We start from the raw sequence: 27,638 nt of genomic DNA on the forward strand, positions 1-27,638 counted from the left end.
TGAAATGTCATGGTCACTTCATCAGCCCCACCCCTTTCATTTCCTGAATCTTTCAAAACAGTCTGGGTCCCGCAAGGCAGCGTCACCTCACTGCCACCAGCCAGCTGGAGAGGTGCTTCCAAAGGCCCCTCAAGGCCAGTCCTCTAATTCCCTCCTCAGAGCCGTCTCCGGACTTGGGGATGGATTTCGGGGATACCAAAGGGCTCCCCATGGATCTGCCTTGTTACCACGGCCCTCTGTCCAAGAAAGACTGCGAGACTTTGCTGCTCAAGGATGGGGTGGATGGCAACTTCCTGATAAGGGACAGCGAGTCCGTGCCGGGAGTGCTGTGCCTCTGTGTCTCGTGAGTAGTCTCATCTTGCGCACACACACACACACACACACATCTGGAACCTCACACCAAGCGTAGTAGAAGCCCAGTGGGAAAGACATTGTATTTCACTCCGACCTTGCAGCCCAGATGAGCAGAATGAGAAAAGGCTAGGCTCTGCTTGAAGAGGGCGCAAGGAGTGTGTCCTATCCATCTGTCCACGGCGCGTACGCGACCCCAGGGGCCCCTGTGCAGCAGCAGGGGAGGGGGTGGGGGCAAAGGGAAGGGCTGCAGGAAGTATGGGGGGCAAAGGGGCATTGCAGAGGCAAGGGGGTGCACGTGAGAAAGGAAGAAAGAGGAAGAAAGAAAAAGGATTTTCTCATCAGTGCCAGCATATCTAAAGAGGAGGGCTCAGTGTAGAGGTCGGTTTGTTTGCGCTGGGAAAAGGCTAGATGCCCTTCAGGAAACTTTAATCCGAGAGACTTAAGTTTTCACGTATATTCTGCCGGCTCCACTGGTGATACTTAAAATACGATTTCAAATTTTGTTAGATGGGTAAAGGGCCTCCACATGCATCCTTTCCTTTCATCCTTAGAATCAGTCAAGGCCAGCAGAAACAGTCACCACCTTCTAGACGAAGAAACAGAGACCGGATTTCTCAAACGCCTTGCTTGTGTTGAAATTTATCTGGCATCTCCAAAGAGTTCAGGCCAGAGTATCAGAGCTCCCCCGCTAAACAAGCTTGTTCAGTCCCGTTTAGAAGGCAATCCTGAACAGGTATTGGTGGGAACCTAACTATCTTCAAATGTTCTGTTTGGAGAGATCACTGAAATTTTTCTTTTGCCTGTTATAGGAATTAAAACCCAAGTGTCTCTATGGATGTGCTTCAGTGCTTCTTAGAATGAGGACAACAGGGGGGCGCCTGGGTGAACCGTCTGACTTCGGCTCAGGTCATGATCTCACGGTTCGTGGGTTCAAGCCCCACGTCGGGCTCTGTGCTGACAGCTCGGGGCCTGGAGCCTGCTTTGGATTCTGTGTCTCCCTCTCTCTCTGCCCCTCCCCTGCTCATGCTCTGTCTCTGTCTCTCAAAAATAAATAAACGTTAAGAAAATCGTAAAAAAGAAAAAGAATGAAGACAAAAGGGACTGTCATTACTAACAGAATTGGCAGAGATAGATTTCCTTTTTTATATGATGCCAGGGATGTAGGTAAAAGAAAGATAGCCTTAGGGGTTAGCAGTTTGAGTTTTCAAATTACCAGTGATGACAAGAGTGTATTCATATATTTCTTAGCCATTGGTAATTCTTCTTTTGAGAATTGCCTACTCACATTCCTTTTTAATGTTTATTTATTTATGAGAGAGAGTGCAAGTGGGGGAGGGGCAAAGAGAGAGAGGGGGACAGAGGATCCAAACCGGGGTCTGCCCTGACAGCAGCAAGCCCTATGCGGGGCTTGAACTCATGAACAGTGAGATCATGACCTGAGCCGAAGTCGGATGCTCAGAAGACTGAGCCACCCGGGGGGCCCTGACCAATCACATTCTTTACCCATTTTTAGCTTGAGTTGTTTCTCTGCATTGTTTTTTCCTGATTTCTATGTATGAAGGCAAAACTTTTTTTTTTTTCAAAAAGGACACAGGCACAAAGGAAATCTACAGACCAATTTCAATTTTAATTAATGCCACTTTTCAGTAAACTACTAACAAAACAGAAGCCAGGAACACGTTAGAGGAGAAAGTACACGGTGCTCAAGTCTGGTCCATTCCAAGACGTCAAGGACGGTTCCAGGTCGGGTAAATTATTAGTTTAATGAAATATTAATTAGCCAAAGTTTACGAACGGCATAACTCATTCAGATTTGGTTAAAAATATTAGGTAAAATTCAGTATCCATCCCTCAACTAAATACACACACACGCACACATGTGTGCACTTACACACTCCTAACCATACAAAGCCAAATAGGTACTTTCTTCACCAAAGGCCAGGTGAAGCACAGGAAAATTGCAGCTAAAATCACGAATGTAGGAGCACCTGGGTGGCTCAGTCGGTTAAGCGTCAGACTCTTGATTTCGGCTCAAGTCGTGATCTCACGGTTCATGGGATTGAGCCCCGCCGAAGTCGGGCTGGGCACTGACGATGCAGAACTTGTTTGCGATTCTCTCACTCTCTGCCCCTCCCCACCCCCCATTTTTTTTTTTTTTTTTGAAAACGTATAAAAAGGTAGTGAATCCCTACTATCTATTCAAACATGGTACTAGAGCCTAGGGAGATTCTAACAGGGAATTTGCAATTTTTTTTCAAGGAGATCCAAAACATGTAAATAAATTATAAAAGGGCAAAGGATAAATTTAAGAAGAGGCAGTTTTATGCAAATTCAAGGGCAGGAAAGATGAACAAGAGGGTCTTTTTAGAGGAGGTGGCATTTGAGCTGGGACTGGAAAGAGTGGATAAGATTGGATTACAGGGAAGCGGAATGGAAGGCATACCTAGAGGTAGGATGTGTGACAGGGTTCGAGAAAAGTAGCTTGGAAACGGCTTTTGGTAGAGTAGGTTTGGGATGATGTCATGGGGTCTGAAACGAATGACTGTGTAGGTAATGGGAAAGCGCAGATGGTTTTCATGCAGGGAAATGACCAGACTGGAACTCCTCGAACTCCCCCAAACTAGAATTTTTGGAGCTCTAGTGTGATATGGAAGATGCTCCGAAGCCGACAGGTGATGGCGGTTGAGGGTGTTGTGTCTCTGGATGGGAGATGGCGAGGAACTAGCTGTGGAAGGGCAAACAGCAGGAATGGGAAAAGCAGGTGCCAGGGACGTCATAGAGACAGGAAGACCCTGACCCAGACCTCAGGGTAAGTAGTCTATCCTGGGATTCTCTTTAAAAGTCGACGTTTCTTTTCGACAACTTTGTGGAATATCCAGCTAGCCTGCATATTCATCTAAAGCGAAAGTCGCTAAGAAACGGAAAAAGAACACTAAATCAAATGACGAGAGAAGAGTACTTATTTTTGCCCGTGCCCATGTCCCTGAAAGGCAGACCTATCTCAGGTGCATCAGGCTTAAGGCTCAGGTCAAATGGCCCCCATCTCAATGGCCTTTATCATGATCCCTGTGAAATTTTGTCACCACGCAGGTCAGCACTGCCCGTTCAATTCTAGTTGTCCAACGGGTGTTGAGAGTCTCTTAGATGCCAGGAGCTATGCTGGGCACTAGATTGGTGCCCTCAACACAGCTCAGAGCCTCGTGGGGAAAATAAAGAAGTAAACGGATACTCAAAGTGTGTGCCGATGACTGGACTCACACTGGGGTGTGTGGGGACTGAGAGCAAAGAGCGACTCACTCATCAGGGTGTGGAGAGCTTTAGTGGAGCAGGTATTTGGAGGATGAACGAATAGAACCTTCACGCATTCATTCAACAAGCATATACTGAGCGCCTCTTACAATGTGTATTCCAGACACAGTTCTAGGCATCGGGAAAATAGTGATGAATGATACGGGCATCCGTCCTGCCCTTGTGAAAGTACATTCCGGTGAGAGGAGACAATAATGATGAAAACAAAACAGAGTCATAGTACAGTGAGGGATAGAGAGGCTACTTTAGGTTGCCCGACGTGAGCAAAGCCAAAATGGTCTCAAGAATTAGCCTGTTTGCCTGTAACCGTGCATTTGGAGCCACCGTGAAGGTCCTTTTTTTTTTTTTTTTTGAGAAAGAGAAAGAGAGAACATGTGCATACGTGAACAGGGGAGGAACAGAGAGATCCCATGACCGTGAGATCATGACCTGAGCTGAAATCAAGAGTCTGATGCCCAACCAACTGAGTTACTCAGGTGCCCCATGAAGGTGGTTTCTAGGAGCCAAACATCGTGACAGGCATGTTGTATTCGTTACCTCACTTGCCCTTTGCAAAGCCATTTCTAGTAGGTGACGTTACCCCTAATTTGTGGGAGAGGAAACTGGAAGTGCTTCCTCTTTTTCCCCTTCCCCTTCCTCTCCTTCTCCTTCTTCTCTCCTTTTTCAACTTGTTTATTAAATATATAATCTCTACCCACAAGGTGGGGCTCGAACTCATGACTCTGAGACCAACAGCCACATGCTCCACCTACTGAGCCAGCCGGGTGCCCCAGATACTGGAGTGTCTTATTAGATAACTTGTCCAAGCCCAACTTGCCAACGCGTCAGTATGTACCTTCTTACCCATGTCCCCAGTGCCCCTGACATCTGTTCGAGGTACTCGCCTTGGAATCGTGCTATAAAGTGCCCAAGCCGAGGACCGGAGGTCTTGCCAGCAGACCCTGATACGTGGAGTCTTACCATTCTGCTTCCCAACATTGAGGCTGCCCCTTCTTTGCTGTTAGAATGGCAATATGGCAACAGGCCACCTTCCACGCTTTCACAGACCTAAACAAAAATATCTTAGGAAAGTTTCGAACTGAAGGAAGTCACACGAAGAGTTGGCCAAGCAGCACCTAGTACTGACCAGAGAGCGATGTGGTAACTCTAGACAGGAAATGTTACTTGATCGTGTACCCTGATAGAGCTTTCAGGAAACACCGGCATGCAAAAACACTGCCTCTGTAGTGTGACCCTGTGAGTGTGAGAAGTTGGGCGTGGGTCTGCCTTTATAATCAGTAGAGTCAAAGTGGAGTGGCTACGGGGAGAGCCGAGGCTTCCTCTGTGGGTCTGAGGGGAAAGGAGGGACTTTCTGTAGCCGTGGGACGGCTGCCGATGAGAAGAATCCGGGCCCTGACTTACCACATGTCCTCACTGAGGAGAAAGCAGAAATAGAAAGGAGGGGAAGAGCCCCGGGTGGAGGCGGGGGGTGCAGAGAGGGTGTCATTTCTAGCTCCCAGGTTCTGAGATCTTTGGAAAGACTCTAGAGCTCACAAAGGAAAAAAAAGAATTCAAACTTTTTTGGTTATTTTAGAAAAACCAAATATGGAGAAAGGTATAAAAAAGAAAGCAGAAATGTTCTCAGTTTCACCACATGGAAATTACCATTTCTGATATTTCAGTACACATGTCTCCAGACTGCTCTCTATGCATATGCGTGTATAAGGAAATACGTGTATGTACACAAATCGTTTGTCATACACGAGGGTTTGCACGCTGGTTTTTTTCAGTGCATCGTTGGCATCTTTCCCCATCAAAGAAAGGCAACACACACCATCTTTTCGTGATTGCTGGCTGTTTTGTTGATTGGATATATCATAATTTATACATAATCAGACATTTAGGTTATTTCCATTTTGGTCCGGCGGGCCCAATATAATTTGAGACTATTAACATTTTCCAGAATTTAATAGAAATCAAATCATAAAGTAGTAGCCCTTTTTGTCTGACTTTTCTTTTTTTAAAAAGATTTTTTAAAGTTTATTTACTTATTTTGAGAGAGAGAGAGAGCACAAGCAGGGGGGAAGCAGAGAGAGAGAGGGAGAGAGAGGACCACAAGAAAGCTTCACGCAGTCAGCGCAGAGCCCGACGTGGGGCTCGAACTCATGAGCCGTGAGATCACGACCTGAGCCAAAATCAAGAGTCAGATGCTTAACGGACTGAGCCATCCAGGCGTCCCCTTGTCTGACTTCTTTCATCCAGAATAATTATTTTGAGATTCATCGGTATAGTTACAAAGTGCGTTCTTTTCATTGCTGAGTAGTATTCCATTACCCTATTGGTTTAGCTCATTCGGAACTATTACACCTGAAGTTGCTATGAATATTTGCGACCAAGTCTTGTGGACATATGGTTTCATTTGTCCCAGGAAAATAACTGCTGAGTCATATGTTCAGTGTGCGTTTATATTTCCAAGAGACTACCATACTGTCTTCCAAAGTGAATGCACTATTTTACATTCCCACGGGCATTCTGTGAGTTCCGATTGTAACTCTCGCAAACACTTTGCTTGGTCTGTTTTCTAAGTTTAAGCCATATTAATAAGTGTGGTGGTATTTCGTTGTGGTTTTAATGTACGTGTAGCTAATGAATAACGATACTGAGTATTTTTCCATACACTTTTTTGCCATCCATATATCTTTTTGATGACGTATCCATTCAAATATTTTGCCCATGAAATTTTTATTTTCCTATTAGTTATTTTCTTAGTCTTGATAATTCTTTACCTATTTTGGCGCAAGTTCTTTATGAGACAGGTGGTTTGTGAATATTTTCTCCCATTTTGTGGCTTGTCTTTTTATCCTCTTTAACCAGTGTATTTCAAAGAACAGAGATTCTTAATTTTAATGAGGCCAAATTTTATTAGTTTTTTCTTTTGAGGATCACGATTTTGGTGTGTATGTAATAAATCCTTGCCTAACTAATTTCCCAAAGGTTTTCTCCTTTGTTTTCATCTAGGTTTTAATAGTGTCAGCTTTTGCATTTACTGCAGCCCATACTGATTTAATTTTTGTATCTGGGGTAAGGTTAGGGTTGGAGTTCATTAGGTATGGCTACTTCACTGTTCCAGATCCTTTGTTGAAGAGATTATCTTTTCTTCTCATGAATTGCTTTGATGTCTTTGTTAAAAAAAAAAAAAGATCTATTGACCATGTAAATTTGGATCTGTTGATCTATTGATCTTTTTTCTATCTTCATGCAAATTCTATATTGTGTTGATGACTTTCTTTTTATAATAAGTTTTGAAATCAGGTAGTGTAAGTCCCCAACTTTTTCAAGGTTATTTTGGCTGTCCTAGGTTCCTTGCATCTCTGTACATATTTTAGACTCAGCTTTTCAGCTACCACCAAAAAAAGCCTGATGGGATTTAGGTTGAGATTGCATGAACCTATACATCAATTAAGGGAGAACTGACATGGAAACTTACATGTATACTTCTGACCCATGAACATAGTTTAATATCTCCATTTATTTAAGTTTTTTAAAATTTCTCTCAGAAATGTTTTGTAACAGGTCTTGTATATCTCTTGTCAATTTCATCCCTAAGATTTCATCTTTTTGTGTTGTTTGACATGATATTACTTTAATTTCACATTCCACTTGTTCAATACAAGTCAATATAGTTGACTTCTGTATATTGATCTTGTATCCTGCTGCCTTGTCGAACTCACTCGCTAGCCTGGTGGCTTCTTTGTAGCACTCATGTGATTTTCCCTATGCCATCTGCAATTAAAGATGGGTGTACTTCTTCCATTTCAATCTTTCCATTCCGTTTCTTTCCCTGCCTTATGCACTAGCTAGGACTTCCACAGCAATGCAGAGTAGAAGTGACAAGTGCCAAAATCCTTGTCATCTCCTGATCTTCGGGTAAAAGTATTCATTCTTTTACCATTAAGTGTGATTTTAGTCCTTCTCTTCCTAGTAAGGTTGAGAGTTTTTATTAGAAATGTATATCAAAGTTTGTCAAATGCTTTTTCTGCATTGATTGAGAGTCATATTTAGTCTGTTAATTTCTCTCTTTTTTTTTTCTTTAAGATTCTACAAGTACGTGATACTGTACAATATTTGTCTTTCTCTGTCTGGCTTATTTCACTTAGCATAATGCCCTTAAGACCCATCCATGTTGTTTCAGATGGAAGTATTTCCTTCCTTCTCATGGTTGAAAAATATTCCATTGTATGTGTGTGTGTATATATATATATATATACACACACACATACACCACATCTTTACCCATTTATCTGTTGATGGACACTTAGGTTGTTTCCATATCTTGGTACTGTGAATAATGCTTCATTAAAAATGGAAGTACAGATATCTCTTCAACATACTGATTTCATTCAGTTTGGATACCCAGAAGTGGGATTGCTAGACCATATGGTAGTTTCATTTTTACGTTTTCATGGAATCTTCTTACTGCTTCCTAAATAGTAGCTGCACCAGCTCACATTTCCACCAACAACACACAAAGCTTACCTTTTCTCCACATCCGTGACAACACTTATTATCTCTTGGCTTTTTGATGATAACCATCTGACAGGCGTGAGATGGTATCTCATCGTGGTTTTGATTTGTATTTCCCTGATGATAAGTGATGTTGAGCACTTTTCACGTACCTGTTGGCCATTTGTATATCTTCTTTGGAAAAATGCCTATGCAGTTCTCCCCATTTCTAAAATCAGATTATTTGTTTGTTGCTATTGTATGAGTTCTTTATATATTTTGGATATTAGCCCCTTAGCATACATATAATTTGCAAATATTTTCTCCTATTCAGTAGTTTGCCTTTTCACTTTGTTGTTGGTTTCCTTTGCTGTGCCGAGCTTTGTAGTTCAAAGCAGTCCCACTTGTTTATTTTACTTTTGTTGTCTTTGCGTTCAGTGTCACAAAAATCATTGCCGATACCGATGCCAAGGAGTGTATCCCCTTTGGTTTCTTCCGGGAGCTAATCAACCAATATTCATTAATTCTCAAATATTAAAACAACCTTGAAATTAATCCTGACATAAATCCCATTTGATTACTATGTGGAGTCTTTTGTATACATTGGTTAATTTGATATGCCAACATTTTGGTAAGAATTACTGAATCTATGTCATGGGGAATATAATCTGTACCTTAACTTTAAAAACATGTCTATAAATGGTTTTCATATCAGAGAAATGCTAGCCTCACAATATAAATTAGGAGTAGTCTCTTTAATTTTCTGAAGAGTTTATTTACAATTGGTATTATTCCTTTCTTAAATGTTCAGTAGAATGTATCAGTAAAGTCATCTGGGCCTAGAATTTTCTTTGTGGGAAAGTTTTTAAGTACCAATTCAAATTCTTTAATAGGTACAGGGTTATTCAGTCTATTTTTTTTAGTGAGGTCTGTTACTTTGTGTTACCAAGTAAGTTGTGCATTTCACTGATGTCAAATGAAACTTTAATATATTTTTTGAATGTTTATTTATTTTGGCGGGGTAAGGGGGAAGAGGCAGAGAGAGAGGGAGAGAAAGAGAGAGAGAGAGAGAGAGAGAGAGATAATGCCAAGTAGGCTCCACGCTCAGCATGGAGCCCGATGTGGGGCTCAATCACATGACCCCGAGGTCATGACCTGAGCCAAAATCAAGAGTCGGACGCTTAACCGACTGAACCACCCAGCTGCCCGTGAAACTTCATTAATATTATTTAGCCTTTGAGAGAATAACTTTCTCTTTTGTTTATTTTCTGTACTGTTTTTTTTTCCCCATTTGTATTTCAATGGTTTCTTCATTTCACTTTTGGTAGTTTCTGTCATGTCACTTTACCTCCAAGTTCACGAATTAATTTTTTCTGCAACGTGAAATTTGCTGCTAATCCCATTCAGCATATTCTACATCTTAGACAATGCAGTTTTTACCTCTAGTATTTTAATTTGGGTGTCTCTATGTTCCATGTTTCTGCATAACAAGATCTATCTTTCTTCTAGATTCCTGAGCATCTGAGATAATCTCAATCACTATATTAATGTCCTTGTCTACCCAGGTAGGGCCTTATGGTCTCCCTCAATTGATGAGCTAGAGGTAGAGTCCAGGAAGCCTGTTGTGCCTAGAACTCATGGGGGAGAATGCAGAAGAGGAGAGAGACACATGGAGAAAGATCTGCAGATCTGCCGATCATCCAGAGATCTGCAGAAATCTCAAATCTTCAGCTTAGTGGTGAATAGCTCATCCACATGAGGAAGGTACCCACAGCCAGGTTAAAAAAAAAAAAATCACTCAAAAGAAGCCAATAGAAAAATCTCTGGGACTCTCATTAGTCTGCAAATGCGTGTGCTCTCACCAGACAGAGTAGAAACTCTCATAGTTCATGGACATCAGTTAGGATATTGACTCGGTAGTGGGATAGAATCACACAGGTATAAAACTGGTTTTGAGCATACTGGATTTGAAACACCTAGTGGACATTTAGGAGATGTTAAGTAGTTGGATAAGTGAGTGGAGTTCATGGCAGGTTGGAGCTAGGGGTGCCAATTAAAATATAATTTGAGGGGCGCCTGGGTGTCTCAGTTGGTTGAGCATCTGACTTCAGCTGAGGTCACGATCTTACGGTTCAACCCCTGCGTTCAGCTCTATGCTGACGGCTCAGAGCCTGGAGCCTGCTTTAGATTCTGTGTTTCCCTCTCTCTCTGCCCCTCCCCCGCTCATGCTTTGTCTCTCTCTCTCAAAAATAAGCACTCAAAAAATAATATATAATTTGATAAGAATTGTTATTTTTTACAATACTTAATCTTTCCATTCAAAAACATTGCCACTCGTGTCTCTTAGTAAGATTTCTTCATATAGCCTTGGCACATTTCTTGTTAAGATAATTCAGTGCAGGGGCACCTGGGTGGCTCAGTCGGTTAAGCATCTGACTTTGGCTCAGGTCACGATCTTGCAGTTCGTGGGTTTGTGCTGACAGCTCAGAGCCTGGAGCCTGCTTCGGATACTGTGTCTCCCTCTCTCTCTGCCCCTGCCCCGCTCACGCTTTCTCTCTCTCTCTCTCTCTCAAAAATAAACATAAAAATTAAAAAAAATATAATTCAATGCAACTCAACAAATATTCACTGAGCGTAACTATGGGGCAGGCAAAGTGCAGGAGTGAGCAAAGCAGACAGGAGTCTGGCCTTTCGGAGCTCACAGCCAAGTGTGAGGTGCAGGGGAGGAAATGAGTAATTGAAATTCAGTATGATCAGAGGTATATTTGACCAGTAATGGACAACTTTTCTCAAAGTTTCCCCTCCTCTCCCCCTGATGGAGCACCCCACCCAAGGCGCTCCACCTAAAGCACTCGGTGCCCTGAATCATCAACTCAGCTGCCTTGCACCACCAGGTCTTTGAGCAAAGCTTTGGATGGCAAAGATGACATGTGGCTGCTTGGCTGCTATGAGCTTAGTGAGGATGTTATGCTATCAGTTACTGTAGCTTTAAGAGACTTGAGAAGGGGTAAGGCAGGAATCTGCCAAGTGCACCCCAACAGCCATTGCCCCTCTTTGGTCCCCGTGGACATCAGCAGGTAGGCACCTCTACCCCTTTCCCATCCTCAAGGCATGGGGGGAGAAATTGGGAGACCAATTTTTATACTATATTCATTTTAGGTCTTTTTTTTTTTAAGTTTATTTATTCATTTTGAGACAGAGAGAGAGTGCGCATGTGTGAGCAGGGGAGGGGCAGAGAGAGGTGGGGGAGAGAGAATCCCAAGCAGGCTCCACGCTGTCAGCGCAGAGCTCGACTCGGGGCTAGATCTCACCAGCCATGAGATCGTGACCTGAGCTGAGATCAAAGTCCGACCGAGCCACCCAGGCGCCCCTGGGTCCGTTTCTTCGAAGCACGACTTTTTTCTGATGACTGAAAAAAGTAAATCCTTCCTGAAAGAGAATCACTAGAGAATAAAAACATAGCCTTTACTGCAAAATAGTGTACTTCAAAAGGGCCAAGGATGTCATGCCTGCCAGAATGGCTAAAATCAAAAACACAGATAACAAGGGTTGGGGAGGATGTGGAGAAAAAGGAACTCTTGTGCACCATTGGTGAGCATGTGAACTGGTGCAGCCACTGTGGAAGACAATCTGGACGTTCCTCAAAAAATGTAAAATAGAACCATTCTGTGATCCAATAATTTCATTATTGGGTATTTACCCCCCCAAAATATGAAAATACTGTGTATATACATACACACACACACACACACACACACACACACACAGTGGGACTTTATTCAGCCAAAAGAAAAGAATGAAATCTTGCCACAACACGGATGGAGGTAGAGTGTATAATGCCAGGTGAGATAAGTCAGCCAGAGAAAGACAAATATCCTATGACTTCACTCATATGCGGAATTTAGGAAACAAACCAACAAAGGAAAAAAAAAAAAACCCCAAATCAAAAAACAGACTCTTAACTATAGAGAAGAAACATGGTTACCGGAGGGGAGATGGGGGAGCGGATGGGGCAGAGAGGTGAAAGGGATGCAGAGGACACGGTTGGTCGTGACGAGCACTGAGTAACGGATCGAAGTGTTGAATCACCATATTGCACACCTGAAACAAACACAACCCTGTGCGTCCACTACCCTGGAAGGAAAATTGAGCCCCTTTTTGACTGTTGGTTTGTTTTTGTGTTGGGATAAAGTCTGTTTCAGAGTAGTCAGTAAGCGTGCAGAATCTTAGAGAGCTAACCCCTGACATTTGGAAGGGATTGAAGAACAAACTCTGCTTTCAGGAAAAAGGTATCAGCTCCTACGAGGATCCAAAATGTCCAAAACAGATTTGTTTAAAGTTGCAGAGCAAGAGAGGAGATTGTTTGAAGGTGAAAAAACTCAAAGGAAAGTGGTCAGAGTGAGTGTAAACTTACCCCAACTAGTGTCAACAGATAAGGCTCTTCCGACAGATGGAAGTGTTTGCATAAAAAAATCCTCAGAAGCCAGTGATGACCCCAGTGATTCACCCCCCTCCCTGTCTTCTTCCCTCCCCCTCCCTTCATCCTCACCTCTCCCTTCCCCATTTGCGCCTCAAAATTACACTAAAAATAGCTATTTTCCTTTACACTTTTCATCATTAATTTAATGAGGTTTACGGAGTGTTTTATTTGTTATTTTTGGAACACTATATGCTAATTAATTTCATCTAATGATAGTTTGCATTAGAAAATTGGTATTTATTTTATGTCTTGTCATTAGTTTTACACTTTGACCTAATATTTTATCATATATTTATGATTTTCTTTGATTGTAAATGCGTTTAAATGTATTACATATTTAGTTTCTATGATCTTTGCTTTTTAGCAAATAATAAGATACTGGCATTGTCAGTTTTGTGTCAATATTACCAATCTCGAAAGGTACACATTGGGGCTTATAGAGTGTATGCATTTCAGCTTTACTAGATTTTGCCAAATTGTTCTCCAAGACATTAGTATCTAATTACATCCCATTGGTTGTATGTAAAACTTTCTATAGCTTCACATCACAGCCAATATTTTCCATTAGTAAACTCATATGTCTTTACCAGTTTGGTGTGAAATGATATCTAATTGTGGTTCGTATTTGTATTTCCCTGATTGAGAGTGAAGTGAAGCATCTTTTCCTATGTTTATTGGCCATTTTGTTCGCCTTTTTCTTACAGTAAATCAGTGTTCTTATTACATACTAGTGCTGCAATATCTTTTCCCAGTTTGCAGACTTTTTTGCTTTGCTAATATATTTTGATAATTAGGAATTTTGATTTAACTAATTAAATTTTATGAGGGAAAGCGTGTGCTTGCATGTGACCGTGTGTGAGTGGGGGAGGGGCAGAGGGGGAGAGAGAGAGAGAGAGAGAGAGAGAGAGAAAGAGAGAGAGAGACCCAAGCAGGCTCCATGCTGTCAGCGCAGAGCCCAAGGTGGGGCTCGATCCCATGAATTGTGAGATTATGACCAGAGCTAAAATCAAGAGTTGGACACTTAACAAACTGAACCACCCAGGGGCCCCAAGAAATTTTAATTTGAATATAGTGAGTTCATTAATCTTTCTTAAGGCTTATACTTTTTGTGATGGAAAGAAACTCCTTCCTTCACAAGTCACTAAGTTGTTCCTTCATATTTATTTCTCCTAAGCTCACTGTTTTGTTTTTTCACAGTTAGGTCTTCAATTAGAATGTGAAGTAGGTGGGGTACCTGGGTGGCTTAGTAGGTCAAGCTCCCAACCTCAGCTCAGGTCATGATCTCACAGTTCGTGGGTTCAAGCCCCGCGTCGGGCTCTGTGCTGACAGCTCGGAGCCTGGAGCCTGCTTCAGATTCTGTGTCTCCCTCTCTCTCTGCCCCTCCCCCACTAGTGCTCTGTGACTCTCTCTCTCTTTCCCCAAAATAAATAAACATTAAAAAAAAAGAGTGTGAAGTAGGGTCTACTTTTACTTGTTTACACGTGAGAACATCACCGTCACCATTTAACAACTAGCCTGTCCCCTCCTCACTGCTCTGTTGTGCCAACCCTATCATACACCAAGTTTTCAGACATATGTGGATCTGTTTCTGGGCTCTCTATTTTATTCCATTAATATCTTTTCTACCCTCGAATCAGTTCCTCGCTGTCTTAATTATAGCTCTATAAGAAGACAGAAGATGTGTTGAGACAGAAACACGCCCTGCCGTCCCTTCACACGCAGCAATCTTATTTTTCTTATTCAACATTGACCAGATTTGGGGCACCTGGCTGGCTTGGTTGGAAGAGCATGAGACTCTTGATCTCGGGGTTGTGAGTTTGAGCCCCATGTTGGGTATAGAGATTACTTAAAAGTAAAAAAATTTTAAAATAAATTGACCATATTTTTGTGCAGAGGAGGGACATAGCCTGACTCACATTTTTTTTTTTGCACAAAAATTCAAGGTATTTGTTAAATATTAGAAGATATAAGAGTCAATGACAATTGCTACTTGACGATTGAAATCAAAATCATCTTGGTGCAAACAGATGACAAATATTTTTGCTATTTATCTGTATAGGAAAATCTTTTGAACAAGTGGAAAAAGTTAATAAATCTCTATAATTAAAACAACACATCTGACTCACAGTTTTTAAAAGGGCCACCCTAGCTGTGGAAAGAAAAATAATTAATGACATCAGGGAGAGGGAGGAAGAAATTTCTAGAACTATGTCCTTGAATAGATGAAAATGGATGGCATCCAGTGGAAGTAAGAGGGATTAGTTCCAGAGTAACATGCAAGGTTCAGACATGGTAATTAAGGCAGAGTAGGTAACCACACAGGCTAATAGCTGTGGCAATTCAGAGACTGGCGGTTTCCTTCTGATTGCTTGAATCTCTGTGAAGTCATCAGTTAAGCGTGAAGTGTTCAGGGTTTAAGAAGAAAGGAGACAACGTAGAATCACTATGGAGGGAATAGGGAAGGAAATGCTTGCTTGGGGTGGGGGCACTAAGAGCCCACTGGAGGTCCGTGGTCATTAATTCAAAGTGAGACCAGTCAGCATGCCAAGGGTGACAGCAGTGAAAAGTGGTAGGGCCAATAGATTGGAGGCTCTATGGTCAAGGGATTGATGGGGTCAGTGAATGGAGGAAAGTGTCTAGAAGCGGGAGCAAGAGAGTGGGATGTGTGAAGGTCACATTACAAAGGGTTACGGTTAGTGGCAATCACAAGCTCAAAGTTGAAAGCAGGGCTGGCTTCATGGCTTGCCACCCACACAGTTGCACAAAGCCCCCCCGTGCACAGGGCCCTGCACTTGGTTTAATGCTCTGCTGTCGCCATGTTGAAATTCCTAACCATTTTTTAACAAGGGGCCTTGCATTTTGATGTTGCCCTGGGCCCCCCAGTCCTGGTTGTTGGACATAGGAGTGCGTGGCTGATGTAGGTGGAGGGTGAGGCCCCTGGAGAAGAGCTGAAGGAGGTGAGAAACTGGAATGTCTCAGGGGAATGTACGTGTGGACTACAATCATGGAGGCTGAGGCAGGAATAGCACTGAAGACAGTGACGATGGGCCAAGAGCTAGGCTGTGCCATGGAGAATCGAGTGGCAGTAAGCCGGGGCACGACATGCCGCAGCAGGGAGGGGCAATAGGTAGGCAACATAATCTAATGATGTGAAACTCAAAGCTGAGGGTTTGGAGGAAGGAGGGAAACAGCTGAGAACCGGGACACGGGTGTCCCCCTCAGGCCCTGCAGGGGGAGGGCTTTGGGAGAAAGAAGCAGCCTTGTAGACGAGGCAGGGGGGGCCATGTCCTGGGGCAAAGCAAGGTTTCCTTTAGAGCAAGGTGGACGGGGATGATTAAAGAATAGGTCAATGACCTGCAAGACTGGGGTTCTTGTAATGATGACAGCAGGGACAAAGGGCATGATGAGATTAGGCCAGGGGACTGAAGGCAGAGAGTAGAGGCAAGACTGTAAGCTTTGGAGCCGAAGAAGGGGCTCCCCCGTCACCATTGGTGATGGGGCGAAGGATAAACATGGTCTTTTTATGTATCTTTAGTATAAATGTATGCTGGAAGACCATGTTTCTTTTATAAGTTTTTAAGTGGCATTTATAAAATAACAGTTAGGGGCACCAGGGTGGCTCAGTCGGTTAAGCGTCCAGCTTTGGCCCAGGTCATGATCTCATGGTTCCTGTGCTGTCAGCACAGAGCTCGCTTTGGATCTTCTCTCCCCCCACCTCTCTCTCTGCCCCTTCTCCGCTCACGTGCTTTCTCTCTCTCTCTCAAAAATAACAAATTTAAAAATAATAATAATTAGAACAGAGGGTATTAAAAAAATAAGTTTTTACGTTTACCCAAAGACCCTATAGTCATATAGAGTATACGCTCTGTAATCTCTTAGCGAATTTTTTCCCCTGAACATTCCAAAATCAATGCAGGTAGGTATCACAAATTCCAAAAGTCAATTTCTTTGCAAAGCAATGTGGCAACATGGCTCGTTATTTCATTTAAAATGCTTTGCAAAGGGCGCCCGAGTGACTCAGTTGGTTAAGTGTCTGACTTCGGCTCAAGTCATGATCTCACAGCTCGTGAGTTCGAGCCCTGCGTCGAGCTCTGTGCTGACAGCTCAGGGCCTGGAGCCTGTTTCAGATTCTGTGTCCCCCTCTCTCTCTGACCTTCCCCTGCTCACACTCTGTCTCCCTCTCCTCAAAAATAAACATCAAAAAAAATTTTAAAGTGCTTTGCAAAGAAAAAGATCAAATTTGAGCAATGTCTGTCTTTACAACTTGAAGTCTGTGGCTTTCGGACTAGTTAACGTAGAAACTCCATTTGCTTTACTCTTTCACATTCCTCTGGTGGAGATTGTCTTAGCTCATAATACAACAGTGTAATTAAAAATGAAGTCATTTAAGAATTTAACATTTGATAGTTGGGTCTCTAAGGACTGTGTGGTCAACCAAATGCAACGTATGGACCTCGTTTGGATCCTAATTTGAACGATACCCCCGTGAAAAGAAATATTTGAGACCTCTACCCAGATGTGCGATACCTTATCACATGTGGACAAGGACTCATGTGAAATGTTGTGTTGCTTCCCATGTGATTTGGGGACACCCACTGGCTTATTCCGGCCTCAGGAAACCCCACAAAAAGGATTGGGATTTGAAGTCAATTGCCAAAGCCTTCAGACAAACAGTGATAAAGTCTTCTGTAGAAAGCTTCTGTTAACGCTCTAAGTAGCTTTCTAAATTCTCAGTTCAGTCCAATGATTCTTTGGCCCAGGTACAAAGTGGTGGTGGGAGAGTCATCAGATAATTTGAACCTCACGTCAATGCCTTTAATCTCTCGCTCCCTCTTTACTTTTTTAAACAAATATTTATTCATTTTTTAATATATAATTTATTGTCAAATTGGTTTCCATACAACACCCTGTTTATTCATTTTTGAGAGAGGGGGAGCATGAGCAGGGGAGGGTCAGAGAGAGGGCGGGGGGGCACAGAGGATCCAAAATGGGCTCTGTGCTGTCAGCAGTGCGCCAGATTTGGGGCTCGAACTCATGAACCCTGAGATCATGACCTGAGCTGAAGTCAGACACTCAGCCAACTGAGCCACCCAGGCGTCCCTTTTTTTTTTTTTTTTTTTTTACATTTTAATGTTTGTGTGGGATCAGAACATGTTGAATGGTTGGTAGAAACATTTAACGTATGCATTTTTCTCCTGGAAAGCTATTGTTAATTTGACACTTTACATTGATGGCATCTTGGAGTTGTAGAAATACGGTAATGTTTGTATGCTATATCTTGCTTTGGAAATTGTTAGATTGGGTCTGTTGTGTAGATTCCGGTTAGATTACTTAGCCAGTGGCACCAGTCCCAATGAAGAACAAAAGCACAGCATGTCACCTCCCTGGACAGAACTCTCAACGTTCTGTTTTAATTAACACTAACTATCTCTGTCGAGGTCAATGACACATCGTTTGGCAAACAGTACAGGAATGGCTCAATGGCATTTTGTATGTTGCATCAACTTAGAGCTAAGTGAAAAAAACTAGAGAGAAGTACCAAGACCATGGAAATAGAAGATTCCTTCTCCTTACCCTCTTGGCCACAAGCCCTGACGTCCACCAGCAGAATTAGGGTCCCCATTTCCAAACCTTTGTCTCTTTCAAATTCCCACAGATGAGAATGCCTGAAAAGGATCAGTTTCTTTTTAGGACTCAAGAGCACCAAAGGCACTGCACACATAATAGAGAGGTATATGCTACCCGGATTTGCCTATGAGAACCTTATGTTGGGGTGCCTGGTGGCTCAGTCGGTTGAACGTCTGAGTCTTGATTTCCACTCAGGCCATGATTCAGAACCTGCTTGGGATTCTCTCTCCCTCTCTCTCTCTGCCCCTCCCATACTCTCTCCCTCCCTCTCTCTCTCAAAATAAATAAATTAACTTAGAAAAAAAAAAGAATATAATGATTCACACAGTTATCTTCCCACAGGTTTAAAAATTTCGTCTACACATACCGAATCTTCAAAGAGAGACATGGGTTTTACAACATACAGGTAAGAACGTACCGGGACTGCTGTAAAAGCAGCAACAAAAGGTGGGGAGAAGAATCTGAGATCATCTCTTGAACCTGAGATGTGGCCACGTAGAGGCATTTTAAAAAGGGAAGCAACATGCAGAGTTTGAGTCAAATCAATAGTTAACCCTGTCTTTCTCTGAGGGAAATAGGGGGAATTTTTGAATAATCAAGGCTGTTATTCAGACCCGTAGAGGTATGCATGACCCTGGATCCCCCAGGGTCAAATGCACCAGCCTGGACTCCATACGGGACCGCTGTCCAATTAGAAGACGACGCAATGACCAGGGCGGGATGGAATGGGAAGGTGGGGAGAGGTCTGAATGTATAGGAAGCCATGTGAGCTCCATGGTTGTAGGAAAATATAAGGGGAGCATCAGTGGACTAGCAGTCTTGGGGGTTTCTTTAATTTTTCTGCTTTACTGAGCACTACGCAGAAAAAAAACTTTTTTTTTTTTTAAATGATTTCTCTGGCTTAGGAAGCAGAGTATAATAAATTTAACTGAATCTTCACTAACAGGGAATCCTGAAATAATCTTTTTGAAACACTTGCAGACAAGATTAGGCAGATCTTTTTACTGCAAAATATCTCAGAATCTTCAATATGTTAATGTTCGTTGTGCATATCTAAAAGAAATTAGAACACGCAATGATCCTCAAGCACACACACATATCACACACACATATATATATAGCCATATCCATACGTGTGTGTGTGTGTGTGTGTGTGTGTGTGTGTCTGTGTGAATGATGTATGGTGTGTGTGTGATGTGTGTGTATACGTATAATTTTTCATTTCCCTACAAAGGACGTTATTAAGGCAATTGACAAAATTTGAATAAGGTCTGTATATTAGTCAATAGTACTACATCAAGATTAATTTCCTCATTTTAATCATTGTAGTGTGGATATGTAACGTCCTTGCTTTTTTTGGAAATATTGAAGCATTTAGGGTTAAAGAGCTATCGCGTTTGCACTCAATCTCAAAATTAAAAAAATATATATATGTATCGCTATATATGCACATATATCTATACACATTTAGAAAGAGAAAATGAAAAGCAAATATACACAATAAAACGTTAACCTTTGAGGGGTAGGTGAAGGATATATACATACAGATTTTAAAAAGAGTTTTGCAACTTTTCTTCAAGTCTGAGATTATTTCAAAATAAAATGTGTTCTAAAAAGCAACTTGTATTAAAACTTTTTTTCTTTGTTGTCCATGCTTTGGGAGATTGTGATAATTCCTTAATACCATATTTTGTGTCTTGTCTGGGCAAAGCAGAGAGGCATGGAAATCAGTTATAACTCAGATCCAGGAGGCATCTCACTGAGGGGTAGCAAAACTCTCAAGGGCCTGTAGTGAGTGGATGGGGGCTTGGGTTGAAGTGACGGCCTTATATGGAACTTCCCTGCAGTCTGCTGCAAAGTCTGCCAGAATCTCTGATGAAGGTTAACCACACCACACGTCAGAGAAACTTCTGGTCACCACACCCGTCTGCATTCTGACATGGAGCCATCTGAGAACCACAGTGATCATCAAGAAAACCATGAACATAGGACGAGGGAAGGACAAATAAGATAAAAACAGAGAGGGAGACAAACCATAAGAGACTCCTAAATACAGAGAACAAACCGAGGGTTGCCGGAGGGGCGTTGGGTGGGGGGACGGGTTACATGGGCCGGCCCTTGTTGGGATGACCACTGGGTGTTCTAAGGAAGTGAGGAATCACTAAGTTCTATTCCTGAAACCATTATTATGCTATATGTTAACTAACTTGGATTTAAATTAAAAAAAAATTAAAATCGGGGCGCCTGGGTGGCTCAGTCGGTTAAGCGTCCGACTTCGGCTCAGGTCATGATCTCGCGGTCCGTCAGTTCAAGCCCCGCATCGGGCTCTGTGCTGACTGCTCAGAGCCTGGAGCCTGTTTCAGATTCTGTGTCTCCCTCTCTCTCTGACCCTCCCCCGTTCGTGCTCTGTCTCTCTCTGTCTCAAAAATAAATAAAACGTTAAAAAAAATTAAAAAAAAAAAGAAAAGAAAAAAAAATTAAAATTAAATTTAAATTAAAAAAAAAAAGAGAAAACACACACAAGGCACCGTGTCTGACATCGGCTCCCAGAAGGGTACCCTGTGTGGTACCCCAGACAACTTGCCGAGGTTGAGGCTCACTGCAGACCGAGGCGGGACGCCTCAGTCATTATTCTCTTTACTCACAGTAGCTCAAGTCAGAGGCCAGTCTTAAAAACAAAGGTTTCTGTGTATTTCCATTGCTGTGAGCTCTTTTTTCTTTTTCTTCTTCTTCTTCTTTTTTAATGTTTTTAAATTTATTGAGAGAGAGAGAGAGAGAGAGAGAGAGAATGCACGGGGAGGGGCAAACACAGGGAGAGAGAGAGTCCCAAGCAGGTGTGGAGCCCGTTTCAGGGCTCGAACTCACAAACCGTGAGATCATGACCTGAGCCCAAATCAAGAGTCAGGCGCTTAACCAGCTGAGTCCCCCTGGGGGGCCCCCATCGGGGTGAGCTCTGAAGCTTGAAGCGCCAGCCACTCATTTTCAGTTTGCCAGCTCAGAGGTAGCCCTGAAAACCACATCTTTGAGAAGTATCACATTTCACTCACAGTTGAAGGTGACGAGCCATCTCCTTCTTGTCTCTGGGCAGACCGTGGAAGGCGCTCCCAAGAAGATCTTTCCAGACCTCAAGGCATTGATCTCCGCGTTTGAGAAACCAAATCAAGGGCTGGTGGTCCACCTTGTACGGCCAATAAAGAAAACCAGCTCCCGCCTGAGATGGAGACGGTCACAGATAAAGTTGGATAGTATTTACGGTAAAAACCCTTAACAGGGGGGTCCAGAAGGAACCTTATAGTCCCGTTTCTTCCACTGGCCGACTCTGCCCCATGACCTTGTGCGAACCACCGTTCGGGGAAGGGACGGACAAGCAGGCAAAATCTTCAGATGAGACAATCGCTCCGAGGCCCTCTCCAAGGCTCATACTGTCACATTCTGCTCGATAAGTGCTAGGGGACGAGTGATTTCAGATACATCCCTCAAGGAATGGAAACATGGCGGAACATGAGGGATGGTCAGTAAATCTAAGTGCCGAGAATCCACGCTGAGGCCTCTCCAATTGTTACCATGAACAGCCGCAACTACTCTCTTACCCCCACCTTGAACCTGCTCTCAGAAAATAATCTCTCTTGTCAGGTACAATGTGGCTGGAATTTAGCTCAGACCCCCTGAGACATTTTCGGCTCACCCCCGTTTTCTCATGGTGGCGTGTGTGGCTACGTTCCCAAGCAGAGGGATTTCAGCTATGAGTGGCCAGGTTGGGGGTGTTGGTAGGAGAGTTCCAGGCCAGCTAGGGAGCTCCAGGGAACCTGAAATCACCCCACATTCCACTCTGTCCACAGCAAAATCACCCTCCGGAGTGCCAGGGCAAGCTTCTCACCAACCCCCCCCCCCAACAAAACTAAGCGTGGCTTTTTATTTTATTTTAATAAAGTTTATTTATTTTGAGAGAGAGACAGTGCAAGCAGGGGAGAGGCAGAGGGAGAGGGAGAGTGGGGCTCGAACCCACGAACCGTGAGATCATGACCTCAGCCAAAATCAAGAGTCGGACGTTTCACTGACTGAGCCACCCAGTCGTCCCAAAGTACGGGTTTTTAATGATTAAAATAATCCCCCCCCCCCCCGGAGGCACCTGGGTGGCTCAGTCCCTTAAGCGTCTGACTCTTGGTTTCAGCTCTGGTCCTGATCTCATGGTCATGGAATTGAACCCCACGTCTGGCTGTGCACTGATGGCACGGAACCCGCTTGGGATTCTCTGTCTCCCTCTTCTCTCTGTCCGTCTACCCCCCCCCCCCCAAATAAGTGAATGAACTTTAAGAAAGTAATAAAAGAATGAAAACAAAAACCCCTCCTCCGCCACTGTTTCTCTGCCCCCTGCCCCCTGCACACACAAAGTCACTTCCTATATAGGTTCGGCTACGGGTGTCGTCCCGCGGCCATGTTCTACCAAAAATTATAGAAAAAAAGCACAAAGTGGGGGTGGCAGAGGTAGAAACCCAGGAATGTACGTGTGCCGAGGGTGGTTGGGGCGGTGGTAATATCTGTCCAGCAATGATAAAAGAATCACAAATGCAAGAGGAGGGTCCTTTGAAGATCTTTCCTAAGAACTGGGCGGGAGTCTCACCTCCCCAGCTGCCCATGCTTGATTAGTCCTGGTGGGTGACCCCCCCGGAGTCTTCAGCTTTCCCCAAAGGGGAGACAAGCCTCTCCCCAGCCCGTTGCCTTCCTCCATTCCCTTGGCCTCCTTAGAATAAGCTTCAGACGCTCTCAGTCTCAGGGAATCACAGGTTTTCTGCCAGGGGGTGGAGGCATCTGGGATGGGAATCTCCGACGCCTAACCTTTGTAAAGAGACCCCCCCCCCCCATTTTGTCAGGAGAGCTCCCTGGGGTACCCGAGCCCTTGAAGATGCCACTGTGATGCAGCAACCGAGGTCGTCCTGTGCCTGGAGAGAGGTCTTCTTTCCCTGGAGTGAGGTCGGTCAGCGAGACTGCTGGGCATTGATCCTCATGGCTGGTCTTCTGTTTCTTTCCCCAGAGAACAGTAACAGTGAATATGTGGAGGTCTTGCCTTGAAGACAAGGAGACTGAACAAAGCAATTCGAGAAGACGTCAGGTGTCAGCTCTCACCGGTGACCCTGCTTCTCCTGCAGATGTGGACCTGGAATGCTGAGCTGTAAGTGAGCTATTCAGACTCTCCTGGACTGGGTGACTGAAGATGTTCTGTCCACCAGCCTCAGAGAACTCGCTCCCCATGTCCCCACCTCCCATGCATCCACCACGAGCAGCTTTGAAACCTTTCCCCCTGAGCACTCTTCTTTCTTGGAATAGGACAGCCAGAACCTATTCTCCCTGACTTATCAAAGATACCACTACATCACGGGTGACACCCTCCTTTAGACCAGGCAATCAGAAGCACAGCTTCATACAGAAGAGAACACACTTGGCTGTGAGCTAGGAGCCTGAGTTCCAGCCCTGTGGCTACGTGACTTCGGATAAACCTCTTCCCCAGTCTGGGTCTCCATTTCTTCATCTGTAAAACAAACACTGCCCCTGCCCCTGTGCTGAGCCCAGCTGTATCTGGTGGAGTTGAGGGGTCCTGGGGTGATGGAGATGTACGTGGAATTGGCATGGGTCTCCATCCTCCCAAACAGCCAACATGGTCTCTGCACCTGCCTGTCCTGGGCTGGGTCATGATGGGGGCCCTGACCCCTCCCACACCCTTCTCCCCCTTCATTCTAGCTCTCCTCTTTCTTAGTAATCTTGATATTCCTGCCAAACATATCCATGGATGCATTATCTCCCTGGTTTTGCCCAATTTCACTAATGCACGAACCACTTCAGCAGCATGGATGTAGCTGTGTACCACACTGATAGGTGTGGGGATTTTAAAGGTACCCTCCTACGTGTGGTTCCTGTTCCCGCTGGATTCTAAGTGCCCCCCAAAGCACGCTTGGGTCTCCCTCCTATTCCCCAGCGTGGAAATGTGTGCTGTGTAGAGCCGTGCCTGTTCACAGAACTTTCTGACCGGAAGCACATTCCTGAAGGGTTTGTTGAATTGGTTCTAAGTCCTTTGAATTTTTCTGCTGGTTCGACATTCTAACTAAGACCTGATTAGTGTGGAATGTGCCAATTCTATGCCCATCCTCTTACCTATCTTCAAGCCATAGTGATTCATTTTACCCTACTGGTCTTATCTTTCAAAGTTATTCAAGAGAGGAGCTCGAGATTTCCGGATGACATGAACAAACATTGTGGTTGGAGTCCTAAAGTGTAAGCCATTCTGAGTTTCTGGCTCATAGAAATTCAGAGCTATTACCAAGTAGGTAAGAAGTGAAATGCAGTCACCATATTCAGAGAGCTGAGGGCACCAGAAGCAAGCCTGCTTCTTGGGGTTCAGTCCCTAGTCTTTGATTCTATAACCAAAGAAGCATGTGTCAGTTGCCAGAGTCCCGAGCAATCTTTGGCACAGAAAACATATTCAGGGCCAATGAAAATATATTTATTTCTTGAACAAATGACTGAATAAGTCAGTATATAAAATGTAGCCACTCGTTCCAGATAGCAGAGATTTGTTTGGGCTTCATTCATTTCAAACCTAGTAGAACAAGACTGTTAGTTCAAGACCTTGCAGTCGTAATTCTCGTAGAAGTGATTTCCTTTTTCTGAGTACCCGTGCATAGCACTTTACATGATGCTTGGTCCCCCGTGGGATTTCACCACATTTCTCAACCAAGCAAGCCACACTGAGTAGCCGATGTGGATGCCATGCTATAATTTGCTGAAATTTTTTTAGAAGACCTTGAACAGGTCACGTGAAGGACAGTTGCAAGATCCTGGTAGGTGGGACTGGAAGCAGTGTGGGGGGGGGGAGGGGAAGACCTGAGAAACAACAATGGCAGGTATATTAAGTGTTTGGGGTGCCATTCTGTGACAGAGGATACAACGCCTACCAGCAGAACTCACACCAGTGCTGGCTATCTATAGGAGGGCAGTGTTAGCTGTATGGCAAAAAGAACTCTGAACCCACTAGAACAATCTTACACTAAGAGCCTGCCCTGTGTTGTAGTTTAAGTGGAGGGTGATATTTTCCAAGGATATGGGAGAGATGCGTCCTGCCCCGAGAAGAAATTAGACTGCCTGAATGCTAAGGTACCTTCCAGTTCAAGGATTGTTGGATCCTATGGTCATCTCTTAACAGTTTAGTGGGAATCTCTCTCCCTCTCTTTCTTTTTTGGACTTCCATATGGAGAGTGGTGTTAATCACATCCCTTAATTCTTAACTCATTATCACCATTAATCCATGTAAGACCTTTCTTCTGTTTTATTTCATTGCTATCCTCTTTGCGTCGCATTCCAATGATCACACCCTTCCCCATGGGAAGTTGCTCAATACTATTTGATATATACCTTTGATATGTATGCACCCTTGTAGAAGGTACAGCATTGGTTGTGAATACAGGTCTTTTATATTTACATAGACAATATTCTATTGTTCCAATTATGTTATTACCTTTCTCACTGAACACCATGTTTGGTTCTAGTCTATATTGTTGAGTGTAATTCAGTCTCTTTTTTTTTTTAAGTTTATTTATTTTGAGAGAGAGAGAGAGAGAGAGTGTGTGTGTGTGTGTGTGTGTGTGAGCAGGGGAGGGGCACTTGTGAGTGAGAGGGAGAGAGAGAATCCCAAGCAGGCTCCACACTGTCAGCTTGGAGCCTGATGCAGGGCTCGAACTCACGAACCCAGAGATCATGACCTGCGCTGAAATCAAGAGTTCGACTTTCAACCGACTGAGCCAGCTGGGCGTCCCAGAGTGTAATTCAGCACCTTAAATGGTGCATGGTATTCCGCAGTGTGCTCTCACCAGCTTATCCTTTCCTCTAGAGATAGACATCTAGGTTGGTTCCAGCACAACGGTCTGTGGAGCAAGCTTGAACGAGTCCCCGTATGGAAGTGTAAGAGAGTTTCTCTGAACTGTATGATCCTAGATATGCTCATGTTTAATTATGATGCAGTCAAACCCATCAGGTGCCTTTTGATTCTTCTGTAATAAGCTCTTTACTCCGAGATCATGAAAAAAAGTTATCCTGCATTTTCTTTCACTTGCTTTTATACCTTTACCCTCTGCAGGTAAGGTTTCAGTGACGGCAAGGTCTCTTGTACTCCTCACTGACACTTTCCCAGTAACAAGAAAAGCCTTTCACACATAGTTGATGTTCAATAAATATTTCTCAAGTGAAGGATGAATCCAGGGTGAACCTCTGTCCATGGTAAGAGGTATTTCCAACTTTGTATTTCTCCATATAGATTGGAGTAGTTTTCCCATTTCAACCTACTTAATAGTTAATGTCCCCTCTGATTTACAGTTCCTCCTTTATCCAAATGGTTCCAATGTTCTAATCTTATTGTCTGGTAGGATAGGCACCCTTTTATTTTTCAAACCGACTGAGTTATCTGTGGACCTTGGTTCCTCCATATACATTTAAGGATAAATATGTTACATTGCTCAAAACATCTTGATGGAATTTTGAGTGAATTTGCAAAGAGTTTGTAATTAGGGAAAACAGACATTCTTGTAATGCTGTCCCATGCATAAACATGCTATGTCAATTTACTCAGGTCATTTTTTTTTTTTTTTTTTAAATTTAAGTAGGCTTCATGCCCAGCGCAGAGCCCAATGTGGGGCTTGAGCTCATGACCCTGGGATCATGACCTGAGCTGAGATCAAGAGTTGGACACTTCACTATATGCTAACTTGGATGTAAATTTAAAAAATAAATAAAATGGTAAAAAAAGAAAAAAAAGTTGGACATTTAACTAACCAAGCCACCCAGGTGCGCTGTCTTTTTTGTTCTTTAATGGAATCACAAATTTTCACTAGAGAAGTCTTGTACATTCTGTTAGATTAATTCCCAATTGTTTTTAGTTGTTACATATTCTCTTTTATTTTATTACATTTCTAGTAGCCTATGGCAGTGGAAAAATGTTTACTCTCTTGTTGGGATCTACTGGTCTACCTGTTGATCCTACTGTAAATCAAATTGTAAATTCTATGTAAATGATTTTGTCGGCTGTAAATAACACCACTCTGTTCTGTTTCCACACTTGTGAATCTACTTATTTTCTATGTTTCCGTGCTGAAATCTCGAGTATTCACTAAACAGTAATCACAAAAGGGGTCATTCTTGTGTGGGTCCCAGCACTGCATGGAAAGTTTAGAAACTTTCTCCATTTCGCCAACACGTTTGCTGTTTTCATCAGAAATGTTTTGAGATCTGTTAAGTGATTTCTGCATCTACCGAAATTGTCACATTCCTTTTATCTTCATTCCATGAGAGGTAAATTATTGTAATAAAATTGCTGAGATGATCCCATCCTTTCATTGCTTCC

At 43.3% G+C, this 27,638-nt stretch overlaps 1 protein-coding gene across 1 annotated transcript; it reads left to right on the forward strand.

Annotated features, from left to right (window-relative positions):
- Window positions 1-61: 61 nt before the first annotated feature.
- Window positions 62-25,884, forward strand: SH2D1B (SH2 domain containing 1B). The gene is made up of 4 exons (XM_042924980.1): window positions 62-343; window positions 18,596-18,659; window positions 21,342-21,507; window positions 23,286-25,884. Exons 1-4 carry the CDS (start codon window positions 180-182, stop codon window positions 23,321-23,323), a joined length of 432 nt encoding a protein of 143 aa, XP_042780914.1. The 5' UTR covers window positions 62-179; the 3' UTR covers window positions 23,324-25,884.
- Window positions 25,885-27,638: the final 1,754 nt, after the last annotated feature.

Source organism: Panthera leo, chromosome F3, assembly GCF_018350215.1.
Source record: "Panthera leo isolate Ple1 chromosome F3, P.leo_Ple1_pat1.1, whole genome shotgun sequence".
NCBI lineage: Eukaryota > Metazoa > Chordata > Mammalia > Carnivora > Felidae > Panthera > Panthera leo.